The sequence below is a fragment of the Plecotus auritus genome, assembly GCF_963455305.1.
Source record: "Plecotus auritus genome assembly, chromosome: 4".
Classification (NCBI taxonomy): domain Eukaryota; kingdom Metazoa; phylum Chordata; class Mammalia; order Chiroptera; family Vespertilionidae; genus Plecotus; species Plecotus auritus.
The window spans coordinates 142,100,955-142,114,364 of NC_137775.1; the positions used below are offsets into that span (position 1 = coordinate 142,100,955).

Consider the following 13,410-nt stretch of genomic DNA (forward strand, 5'->3'; position numbering starts at 1 on the left):
GATTCTCTCTCACCATTGATGTTTCTATCTCTCTCTCTCCCTCTCCATTCCTCTCTGAAATCAATAAAAATATTTTTTAAAAAGAAAGAAAATGAGCATGCTAGCTGCGCTTGGCCATCTCATCTCCTTCCACAATTGTTCAAGGCATGATGAATGAAAACAAAGCTATAGCAGAGGTTCCTCCATCTGAGCCGCATGCCTTCTGTCATTCCCAGGTGGTGCTGGAGGTCAGCAGGGCTTCCTGGGCTGCATCCGCTCCCTGAGGATGAATGGGGTTACCCTGGATCTGGAGGAAAGAGCAAAGGTTACTTCCGGGTTCAAATCCGGGTGCTCAGGCCACTGTACCAGTTATGGGGCTAACTGTGAGAATGGAGGCAAATGCATAGAGAAATACCATGGTTACTCCTGTGACTGCTCCAACACGGCCTATGATGGAACATTTTGCAACAAAGGTAAGGCAGAAACAGTTTCTGGTCATGTTTACACATCTCTTTAAGCCTAAATCATCTGCATAATGATTTCTCAGCTGCACAAAGTGCACCTTTATTCTCAAAATGTCCAGAATTCTTCTCCCACCTTAGGTAGGGAGTCTCCATCAGTCCCTAATCTGATGTTTAATACGATGAGATAAGAAATGCTTTGAGTGAGGTGCAGAATTTCCCCCAAATTCCAACAAACTGTGCACTGACTACAACATTACCAAGCAAAAAGCTATGTCACACCCTCATGCTGAGTGACAGAGTAAGTGGCCTCTGAAAGGGGACTCAGGCCTGACGCTCCCACTTAGAGACATCAGAGGGGTCAACACACTGGATGCATGGGTTGCCAAAGGATTCAGTGAATGCAAACCAGGGTCTTGACACCCATCCCACCCTCACCTCTGGTTGCTAAGAGACTGGATTCAAGCTGGACTTCCAAGGAAGCCCATTTGTCCGGTTACTGTCATTGTCATCATTGTGACTCTTTCACAGGATCCTCTGTGGGTAGTTCTCAGCCTCAGTTATACTGCAGGAAACCTGAGAGACCACATCTAATCATTCAGCTCAGAGCATCTGTTATTACTTTTATTTTTAGTCTTTGAGTGATTTCTTTTATCCCCAGGAAAGTCTGCAGAGCCAGTCAGCAGACTACAAGAGCCTGGTGCACATGCGTGTTGTCATATACCTTGGGGTCCTGTGTGACCAGAAAAAATTCACTCAACTGAATGCAACCTGGGCTGCATTCCCTTCCCATAAGTAAGCAAGAGGGCTGGAGAGAAGCAGACTGGCCCCCTTCCTGAGTTACACCTGAAATGCATGTGAATCTCTCTTTTCTTTCTAAATGAATGTGCAGCCTTTGGGTAACATTTTCTGCACATGGTTGGTATGTCTCTTCATAAGAAGCTTTACATAAGCAGCCTATCCATACTCTTGGAAATACATACAGGCATTATTCACACATGATGCCACCCAGAAGGAGGAATTATTCCACAACATTCTCTATACATCCAGGCTACTGTCTGGTAGTGCTGTCATATGAGCATACAGATGAGGTCAAACAGTGCTTGAAGAATGAGCACGAGACGACAGCTGAGGCGGGAAGGAACACCACTGCTGAATAATGCCACTCCACATTAATGGGGTGACTCCAGGGCGTCTTTTTGCTCAGGACCACATGGTTCCATGATTTTCCTGTGGCACACAATGGAACAGGTTTGCAGAACACATTAATTTTGCAATTGTAGAAATGACAGTCTTGCAATTACTATCCGTTGTGCTTGATGCTAATTTAATGCAGTCATTCCATTGCCAAAGTGATGTCTGAATGCAGTCAAGTGAGCGCTAATGCCTGAGAGATTTCACTCATGAGTACCCATTTAAAGAAAATTGCAGGCCCCTTATTTTTGGAGAGTTAGGTTATACGTGGTAGTACATACAAAACCTCTGGGGTTAATAGGCAATATTCACAAATAAGAAAGGCAGCTTTGCCCATATTGGAGATAAAGTCAAATGAAGCCTGTGGGTGTCCTTGGACCTTTTTTCAAAGGGTTTAACAAAAGACACCTAAATATTCTTAGTGTCTGTTTAGCTGGAGGAGTTTACATTTGACTCAATTAGTGGCTAGAGCCAAAAAAAATTTAAAATAAAAAACAGCAGAACATATTTGGAAAGTATTTGTGGGCATGCTTCTGAGTCCAGACAAGTTTCTTCTTGACTTGGGAGAATGATGGTGTTGCTGGTCAGAGGAATCTTGCAGCCTCCTGGGAAAGTGTTGTCTGCATTAGTAAGGCAAGCTCGCTCATGGACAGGGATCGTCCCTCTCAAACCTCTAGCCACGTACCCCTCTATTCTGGGCCCCACCTCTCAAGTATCCTGGTGTTTACATAGCAGCTTCTAGGACCACACCCTTACAGTGGGGCTGCAGCAAATAGCTTGGCTTCTAGAAAGAGCAGCCATAGTCACCCACCAACAAAAGAGCTCATGAAAGTCCTTGGCAGGCCTTCCTTTGATAGCACAAGTCTGTGCCTCTGAATGTGGAGTTAATGTTCACAATATTTAGCTAAGTGAATAAAGCAGGTCCTGACACCACACACAGCCTGATTTGTTTATACCACACACACACACAGAAGCAAACTGTGAGAAAATGCCCTGGCTGGTTTGGCTCAGTGGATAGAGGGTTGGCCTGGGGACTAAAGGGTCCTGGGTTCGATTCTGGTCAAGGGCACATGCCTGGGTTGTGGGCTTGATCCCCAGTAGGGGGCACGCAGGAGGCAGCAGATCAACTCTTATCATTGATGTTTCTATCTCTCTCTCCCTCTTCCTTCCTCTCTGAGTCTTTTGTCCTGGAGTAGAGGATCTCTTTAGTGAGAGTCCTGCAAAGCACAGTATGTTGCCATTCAAAAGCTACCAGGAACCCTGGATGGTCTGGCTCAGTTGGTTGGGCATTGTCCCATGCACCAAAGGGTTGCCTCTTCGATTCCCAGTCAGAGCACATGCCTGGGTTGAGGGCTTGATCCCCAGTGGGGGGCATTCAGGAGGCAGCCAATTGATGTTTTGCTCTCACATTGATGTTTCTTTCTTTCTCTCCCTCTCCCTCCCTCTCTTTCTAGAAACCAAAAATATTTTTCAAAGCTACCAGGAACAGTGCTCAGAACTTTTCTATCCACATTGGTAGTGTTGCCATAACTGAGAGCGGAGAGCTCTGCCTGCCCCCTACTTACATGAGCACTTGCCCACATCTCTGTATAGCACTGACATGCATTGTCTGGAAGCTCAATGATTCAAAGTTCAGCCTAGCCTGCAGACCTCAGAGCTACACTATTTTGTGGCCTGCTGGTGCGATCATAGTTAGTCCAGCAGGTGAACACTGTGGCCCTGATTAAATCCATTCTGTGTCATGGAAACACCATGAATCTTTTGGCCCAGAACACCATTTATGGAACACCATTTATGCAGAAAGCACCCTTGACATTAAGTCAGGGTGGAGTTGGAAGCATCCTCATGGGGTTATTATTGAGGTCTTTAGAAAATCATATTGGTTCCTTGAATACTTACAGAGTTTCAAGAAATAAAAAGTGACTGCTCTCTTCTAGAAACCTCATCTATAATTTTCCCCTTTCTTCAAGTGGATAATGGTCTCTCTTCCCCTCCCACCCGCACATTAAGGATGACAACTCCAGTTCCCATTGATGAGTTCAGGTATTTCTCTTCTTTAATCTGAACGTAACCCAAATATTTGCACAAATCCAGTGCCAGTCACTTCTTAGTTTTTAGAATCAGAGATTAATAAGGTTTTAAGTAAAATTCTTTCTAAAACTTTACTAATTGAAGTAATCTAATTTAAATCCCTTTTAAGTAGGTCTGTTTTAACCTGTTGCCTTTTATAATTTCTTAATAAATGGAATCTTGTAAATTTAGTTAAAAATATAAATGAAGTCCAACAAATCAAATTAAAACAGTAGACCAAGTTGTAAATTTCAAACAAGTTTATAGCCCCCCCCTCCTGTTAAATAAGGGAAAATGTTATCTCATGTGACTTTGTAAAGTGCCTACAGAATCATAAGCCACATGTGGTTATTACCATACTTCATAACGTCTTTAAAAATAGCAAGGAATATTTCAAGCAGTTTTATTTCTATTCCTAAATGAATTTGTCATTGTTCAGACTTTCAGCTTTTGCCCTAACATTCAAATGTCATTGGGTTACTTATTTCAACAATTCTTCAATTACTCTTGAATTATTAAGGATTTGTGAAGCTCTTTTTGTCAGAAAATCAAAGTATCTCATGGTTGAAATGACATTTTACTGAACACCTCCTTTAATGCCAGACACTAAACTAAGTATATTCACAATAGCTTACCTTATTTATTCATCACAGCAATTTTGAGATGTAGGTGTTAGTACTCTGATTTTTGAAAATGAAGGAACTGAGACTTCTAAAAGGTTATTATCTGAAGACACATGGCTGGTCAATGACAGATTGGAATTGGAACCCTAAGGCCCTGATTCCAAGCCTGGTGTTTTCTCTACCATGTACACACCAAGATCACGTACTTTTCATGACACGGTCTCTGGGTGGGAGCCAAGTTGTGCTTGATAGAGGACTCGAGAGCACATGGGGCAGCCTGCTCCAGATTCGGATGTGTCTGACACCTAGAGAGCTTCTCTTACCTTTCACCTTCATCTCCATTAAAGACGGAAAATGTCTTCGGGAAGACTTGGTGGATGTCAACTCTGGGTTCCAATCCCTGTGTGTTTAAGAACTCAAGGACATCCATGCACCTTCAGAACTCAGGGACATCCATGTGTCCTAAGAACTCAGGGACATCCATGCAACCTCAGAACTCAGGGACATCCATGCAACCTCAGAACTCAGGGACATCATGCAACCTAAGAACTCAGGAACCTGCATGCACTTTCAGAACTCAGGGACATCCATGCACCTTCAGAACTCAGGACATCCATGCACCTTCAGAACTCAGGGACATCCATGCACCTTCAGAATCCCCAACTCCAGGGATATAAATAAAAGCACCTCACCTAAAGCTGATCAGTTCCACACTCTTTCCTTGCTGAAGGCTTAGTGGACCCTAAAGCTGAGATGCTCAGGGACAAGATGACATGTGATCACAGACTCAACTGGCAGTGACTTTTCCCCCAACCGCCTCAGAAAGCCTTGAAACAATCAACTGTAAATAATGTGAAGTTTACAAAAATAATGCTATCTTTTCTCACATATTACCTTCATGATTTCAGCTAAAACTCTATACATTTCTTTCATGAATATAAAAGGAAGCAAAATAATGAATTGTTCAGGGTATTTTACTTTTAAATCTCTCACATGTTCAGGGTATTTTACTTTTAAATCTCTCACATTTTCAGCTGCACCAAAAGCAGGTCTGTTCACCACCATCCACATTGCCCATGAGCACTTTATCCCGTCTACATGGCACCCTTCCCTTGGTGGTGGTCCTGTGTGTAATGGCACATTAGTGATTCCATGGAAAGAGGCCAATATATCCTACACATTTGTCTCTCTTTCTATACCATACATACCACCATGAAGGCTGAGTATAGGACTAAGTCCCAAAAGCTCTGAATAATTTTCCCTTCTACCTTTGCCTTTCTTCCCGGGGCTCTCTCTGTGTGGCTGAGTAAACACACACACACTCCACAGAAAAACAGAGCCAGAGTTGAATTGGTTCTTTCTAACAATAGGTCACAGATAATAAGCTATTTCTTTGTATTTTATGACACATCCACATACCATAGCCATGATTTTGTGTTAACAATAGAGAAGACCTTTTACTACAAATATATAATGTGAGGACTGGAACGAGGGGCATGAAGGGTCTGACCAAAGAAATTCTTCTGATGTGAGAGAGCAGTCTAGACTGCTTTCTTTTTTTTTATTGTCTAAAGTTTTACATATGTCTTCTTTTTCCCCAATTGACCCCCCTCCCCAGCCATTCCCACCCCGGGCAAGCCCCCAATGACCCAGTGTCTGTGTCCATGGGTTATGCTAATATGCATATATGCATGCATAAAAGTACTTTGGTTGCTCTCTAATCCCCCCTCCCCTACCCTTTGTCTCTGGATCTATTCTTGTTCATCAATTTATGTTGATCATTATATCCCACTTATGAGTGAAATCATGTGATATTTATCTTTCTCCGACTGGCTTATTTCGCTTAGCATAATGCTCTCCAGTTCCATCCATGCTGCTGCGAATGGTAAAAGTTCCTTCTTTTTTATTGCGGCATAGTATTACATTGGGTAGATGTACCAGTCTTTTAATCCACTCATCTGCTGATGGGCACTTAGGCTGTTTCCAAATCTTAGCTATTTTAAATTGTGCTGCTATAAACATAGGAGTGCATATATCCTTTCTCATTGGTGTTTCTGGTTTCTTGGGATATATTCCTAGAAGTGGGATCACTGGGTCAAATGGAAGTTCCATTTTTAACTTTTGGAGGAAACTCCATACTGTCTTCCACAGTGGCTGCACCACTCTGCATTCCCTCCAGCAGTGCAGGAGGGTTCCTTTTTCTCCACATCCTGGCCAGCACTTATCATTTGTTGATTTGTTGATGATAGCCATTCTGACAGGTGTGAGATGGTATCTCATTGATGTTTTGATTTGCATCTCTCAGATGATTAGTGACTTTGAGCAAGTTTTCATATGTCTCTGGGCTTCTGTATGTCCTCTTTTTAGATCCTTTGCCCATTTTTTGATTGGATCGTTTATCTTCCTTTTGTTAAGTTGTATGAGTTCTCTGTAAATTTTTCAGATTAAACCCTTTTCGGAAATATCATGGGCAAACATGTCCTCCCATGCAATGGGCTTTCTTGTTGTTTTGTTGATGGTTTATTTTGCTGTGCAGAAGCTTTTTATTTTGATGTAGTCCCATTTGTTTATTTTCTTGTTAGTCTCCATTGCCCTAGGAGCTGTGTCTATAAAGATATTGCTACAACGTATGCCTGCTATTTTGCTGCCTATGGAGTCTTGTAGGATATTTATGGTTTCCTGTCTTACATTTAAGTCCTTTAGCCATTTTGAGTGTATTTTTGTGTATGGTGTAAGTTGGTGATCTAATTTCATTTTTTGCATGTATCTGACCAAATTTCCCAGCACCATTTTTTTTTAATAAATCTTTATTGTTCAGATTATTACAGGTGTTCCTCTTTTTTTCCCCCCCATAGCTCCCCTCCACCTGATTCCCCACCCCACCCCATGCCCTTACCCCCCGCCACTGTCTTCATCCATAGGTGTAAGCTTTTTGTCCAGTCTCTTTGCGCACCCCTCACACCCCCTCCCCCCTGAGAATTGTCAGTCCACTCCCTTTCTATGTCCCTGATTCTATTATATTCACCAGTCCATTCTGTTCTTCAGATTTTTTATTCACTTGATTTTTAGATTCACTTGTTGGTAGGTATGTATTTGATGTCATTTTGTTGTTCATAATTTTTGTCTTTACCTTTTTCTTCTTCCTCCTCTTCTTAAAGAACACCCTTCAGCATTTCATGCAATCCTGGTTTGGTGGTGATGAACTCCTTTAGCTTTTTCTTGTCTGTGAAGCTCTTTATCTGACCTTCAACTCTGAATGATAGCTTTGCTGGGTAGAGTAATCTTGGTTGTAGGTTCTTGTTGTTCATCACTTTGAATATTTCTTGCCACTCCCTTCTGGCCTGCATAGTTTCTGCCGAGAAATCAGCTGACAGTCGTATGGGTGCTCCCTTGTAGGTAACTAACCGTTTTTCTCTTGCAGCTTTCAAGATTCTCTCTTTGTCTTTTGCCCTTGGCATTTTAATTATGATGTGTCTTGGTGTGGTCCTCTTTGGATTCCTCTTGTATGGGGTTCTGTGTGCTTCCTGAACTTGTAAGTCTATTTCTTTCACCAGGTAGGGAAAGTTTTCTGTCATTATTTCTTCTAATAGGTTTTCAATATTTTGCTCTTTCTCTTCTTCTGGCACCCCAAAAATTCTGATGTTGGTACGCTTAAAGTTGTCCCAGAGGCTCCTTACACTAGCTTCATATTTTTGGATTTTTTCTTTTTGTTTTTCTGGTTGGGTGTTTTTTGTTTCCTCATATTTCAGATCTTTGGTTTGATTCTTGGGGTACGTTGGTCTACAGTTGAGTTTCTGTATATTCTTTATTTCAGACAGTGTATGCTTAATTTCTGACTGGTCCTTTTCCATTTTTTTGGCATTCTCATTAAGGTCCTTGAAGGTCTCACTAAGCTCCTCGGAGGTCTCATCAAGTTTCACGGCGGTTTTTAGAAGATTCTTGAGTAACCTTATAAATGTGGTTCTGAACTCTATGTCGTTCATTAGTTTGCTTTCCTCCATTTCTCTCATTCGTGACATGTTTCTTTGTCTCCGCATTTTGCTGCTTCCCTGTGTTGATGGAGTGGCTTTGTGTGGTAGGTGACCTATAGGGGCCAGTAGCTCAGCCTCGCCAATCACCTGAGGTGGACGCCTTTGGTACACCCCTTTGTGGGCTGAGTGCAAAGTCTTGGTGTAGTTAAGCCTTGATTGCTGTTGGTACACTGGGAGGAATTGACCTCCAGGCCAATTGGCTGTGAGGACCCGCTGTGTCTATAATGGAAGAACTGCTGTGCTGGAGACACGCTTATGGTGCAGGACTTGTTTCATTGGGGCTTTGGTGCTCACTGAGTCTGCCTCTTGAATGTGTCACTTATGGATGTGAGGAGTTGAAATCTGGTGTCTCACACTGACCACTAGGTACCCTGGCTTCTGGATCTCCAATGGGGTGCAGGTCAGCTACTGTCTGAGGCCACCCAGGAGGAGGTACAGTGAGAACTACAGTTTTCTCCTCTTTGCTTGGGGTTTGGAGGTTTTGGAGCTGTCTGACCCGGGCTGAAAGTTTGCTAGGTTAAGCTTCGATAGGGCACGCCATTCATATGCTAAAGCCGCTACTTGGAGCTTGGGTGGGTTCCTAGATTGTGCAGGGCAGAGTCTCAGGGCGTGACTAGGCTAGGGCGTGGCTAGGCTAGGGCGTGGCAAACAGCGATGGCTGCCAGTAAGCCGGCTCTGCGGCTCTGCGTCTCAGACCGTGTCCCTGCGTCCCGCGCCCCAGCACAATAAACAATTGTTCCTGCGCACAGCCCTGCAAGCAAGCCTCCCTCACTTTCCGACCCCACGGCAGACAGTCCAGCTTCTCCCCGTAGGGGTTTGGGTCCCCCGCGTCTCCCCAGAAACTAGAGTTTGGAGTAATCGGGAGCTTATCTCCCTTCGGGTTGAAAACAGCAGCGCTCCCAATCACCCGTCGCCAGCCCGATTCGCGTGTCTCCGTACCTCAGCTTTTCAGCGCTTGTGCACCCCTCAATGCTGTTTGCTCTTTCCTTCTAGTTGTAGAACTTCTACTCAGCCAGCTTTCCGGTGGTTCTGGGTGATAGACGTTTTGTCTTTTAGTTGTAGTTTTGAAATTGTTGTGTGAGGCAGCAGTTTAGGTGTTTACCTACGCCGCCATCTTGGATCCTCCCTCCCAGCACCATTTATTGAAAAGACTGTTTTGACTCCATTCTATGCTCTTGCCTCCTTTGTCAAATATTAATTGAACATAATGGCTTGGGTCGATTTTTGGGTTCTCTGTTCTGTTCCATTGGTCTATATGTCTGTTCCTGTGCCAGTACCAAGCAGTTTTGAGAACCGTGGCTTGGTAATATAGCTTGATATCTGGTATTGTGATCCCTCCAACTTCGTTCTTCTTTCTCAGGATTGCTGTGGCTATTCGGGGTCTTTTTTTATTCCAGATGAATTTTTGGAGAGTTTGTTCTAGATCTTTGAAATATACCGTTGGTATTTTAATGGGGATTCAATTGAATCTGTAGATTGCTTTGTGTAGTATGGACATTTTAATGATGTTGATTCTACCAATCCATGAACATGGTATGTTCTTCCATTTGTTTATGTCTTCTTCTATCTCTTTTTTCAATGTCCTGTAGTTTTCTGAGTACAGGTCTTTTACGTCCTTAGTTAAGTTTATTCCTAGGTATCTTAATTTTTTTGGTGCAATGGTAAATGGGATTATTGTTGTTTTTTTCACTTCTCTTCATGTGAGTTCATTATTGGTGTATAAAAAGGCCATAGATTTCTGGGTGTTAATTTTGTATTCTGCTGCATTGCCATATTCATTTATTAGGTCTAGTAGTTTTTCTTATGGAGTCTGGGATTTTCTATGTATAGTATTATGTCATCTGTGACATGGTACTTCTTCTTTTCCAATTTGGATGCCTTTTATTTCTTCTTCTTGTCTGATTGCTATGGCTAGCACTTCCAGTACTATATCAAACAGGAGTGGTGAAACTGAGCATCCCTGTCTTGTTTCTTTTCTTAGGGGAAATGAGTTTAGTTTTTGCCCATTGAGTATGATGTTGGCTGTAGGTTTGTCATATAAGGCTTTTATTATGTTGAGTTATGATCCCTCTATTCCCACTTTGCTGAGAGTTTTTATCAAGAAAGGGTGATGGATTTTGTCAAATGCTTTTTCTGCATCGATTGATATGATTATGTGATTTTTGTCTCTCAGTTTCTTTATGTGATGTATCAAATTTATTGATTTATGGATATTGTACCATCCTTGCATCCCCAGAATAAATCCAACTTGGTCATGGTGTATGGTCTTTCTAATGTAATGCTGAATCCAATTTGCTAGAATTTTGTGGAGGATTTTAGCATCTATGTTCATCAAGGATATTGGCCTGTAGTTCTCTTTTTTTGTGGTATCTTTATCTGGTTTTGGGATTAGGGTAATGCTGGCTTCATAGAAAGAGCTTGGGAGTGTGCCTTCCTCTTGAATTTTTTGGAATAGTCTGAGGAGGATAGGTTTTAGTTCTTCTTTGTATGCTTGGTAGAACTCCCCTGTAAAGCCGTCTGGACCAGGGCTTTTATTTGCTGGAAGATTTTTGATCACTGCTTCAATTTCTTCAGTTGTTATCAGCCTATTCAGGGTTTTTTATTCTTCTTGATTGAGTTTTGGGAGCTTTTATTTTTCTAAGAATATATCCATTTCATCTAGGTTGTCCATTTTATTGGAATAGAGTTGTTCATAGTATTTTTTTAACAACCTTTGCATTTCTGTGGATCCGTTATTACTTCACTTCTTTCATTTCTGATTTTGTTTATTTGGGTCCTCTCTCTTTGCTTCTTGGTGAGCCTGACTAGAGGTTCATCAATATTGTTTATCCTTTCAAAGAACCGGCTCTTGGTTTTGTTGATCTTTTGTATTGTGTTTTTTTTTTCTCTATGTGGTTATCTCCACTCTGACCTTTATTATTTCCTTCCTTCTGCTTACACTGGGCTTTTCTTGTTGCTCTCCTTCTAACTCTTTGAGATGTAGGATTAGATAATTTATTACCATTTTTTCTTGTTTTTTGAGATAGACCTGTAGAGCTGTGAACTTCCCTCTCAAGACTGCTTTCACTGTGTCCCATAGATTTTGGATTGTTGTATTTTCATTGTCATTTTTTGCCATGATGTTTTTATTTCCTCTTTGATCTCTTTGGTAACCCAATCATTGTTTAATAGCATGCTATTTAGCCTCTAGCTGTTTGCTTTTTTTATTGTTTTTATTGTAGTTGTTTTCTAGTTTTATGTCATTGTGATCTGAGAAGATATTTGATATGATTTCTATCTTCTTGAATTTGAAGAGACTTTGCCTGTGTCCCAATATGTGGTCTATCTTTTTAAATGACCCATGTGTACTTGAGAAGAATGTATATTCTGTGGCTTTGGGATTAAGTGTTCTGAAGATGTTAATTAATTCCATCTGATCTAGTGAGTCATTTAGGATTGATGTTTCTTTGCTGATTTTTTGTTTAGAGGATTTATCCAGTGGTGTTAGTGGGATATTGAAGTCCTCTACTATGACTGTGTTGCTGTCAATCTCTCCCTTGATATCCTTCAGAAGTTTTTTTATATATTTGGGTGCTCCTATATTGGGTGCGTATGTGTTTACCAGAGTTATATCTTCTTGTTGAATTTCTCCCTTTGGTATTATGAAGTGGCTTTCCTTATCTCTTGTTATGACCTTCACTTTGAGGTCTAATTTGTCAAATATAAGTATTGCTACCCCAGCTTTTTTTTTCAATTCCATTCGCCTGAAAAACCTTTTTCCATTCCTTCACCATAAGTCTGTGTGAGTCCTTTGTTCTGAGGTGGTTTCCTGTAGACAGCAGATATATGGGTCGTGTTTTCTTATCCACTCAGCTACCCTATGTATTTTGATTGGGGCATTTAATCCATTTACATTTAATGTTATTATTGATAGGTACTTATTTGTCGCCATTTTTATTCTTTACTCCTGTGTTCCTTCTTCACTTCCTATTTCTTTTTTTTACAGCAGACCCTTTAGCATTTCTTGCATTGCTTGTTTGGTGGTAATAAATTCCCGTAGTCCTTTTTTGTCTGTGAAGCTCCTGATTTCCCCCTCATTTATGATTGATAGCCTTGCTGGGTACAGTATTCTTGGATTCAGACCCTTCCTTTGCATGATGTTGTATATTTCATTCCATTCCCTTCTGGCCTGATGTATTTCTGTTGAGAAATCAGTCAATAGTCTGATGGGAGATCCTTTGTAGGTAACTTTCTGTCTCTCTCTGGCAGCCTTTAAGATTCTTACTTTGTCATTGGTGTTTGCCAACTTAATTATAATGTGTCTCAGTGTCAGTCTTTCGGGATTCATCTTGTTTGGGACTCTGTGAGCTTCTTGGATTCGTGTGAGTTTTTTCTTCCCTATGTCAGGGAAGTTTTCTGTCATATTTCTTCAAACAGGTTTTTTATTCCTTGCTCAGCTTTCTCTCCTTCTGGCACCCCTATTATGCGGATGTTGTTTCCTTTCATGTTGTCCCAAAGTCCCCTTAGGCCAGTGGTCGGCAAACTGTGGCTTGTGAGCCACATGCGGCTCTTTGGCCCCTTGAGTGTGGCTCTTCCACAAAATACCACGGCCTGGGTGAGTCTATTTTGAAGAAGTGGCATTAGAACAAGTTTAAGTTTAAAAAATTTGGCTCTCAAAAGAAATTTCAATCATTGTACTGTTGATTTGGCTCTGTTGACTAATGAGTTTGCCGACCACTGCCTTAGGCTCTCCTCCTGTTTTTTAAGTTTTTTTTTTATAGATGCTGCTCTGCTTGGGTATTTTTTCCTACCTTGTCTACTAGCTCCCTGATGCAGTCCTCCACTTCTTCTAGTCTACTGTTGATGCTTTCTATTGAGTTCTTTTTGCAGCAACATAATATTATTTTCATTTTTTCTTGGTTCTTCTTCATTTCCTCTTCGTTCTTACACATGTTGTTGAATTTGTCTTCCATCCTTTTCAATGACCATTGTTCTGAATTCTTTTTCTGTCATATTGCTTGCCTCCATTTTGTTTACTTCCTTTTCTGGTTATTCCTCCTTTTCTTTTGTATG

The 13,410-nt window shown here is 41.4% G+C and overlaps 1 protein-coding gene across 1 annotated transcript in view; it reads left to right on the forward strand.

Annotated features, from left to right (window-relative positions):
* CNTNAP2 (contactin associated protein 2) overlaps positions 1 to 13,410 on the forward strand; it is a 1,915,008-nt gene that overhangs the window by 1,726,715 nt on the left and 174,883 nt on the right. Inside the window, exon 18 of the mRNA XM_080666270.1 lies at positions 216 to 452. Within this exon, the coding sequence (XP_080522396.1) occupies positions 216 to 452 (237 nt within the window). The remainder of the gene's footprint in view (positions 1 to 215; positions 453 to 13,410) is intronic.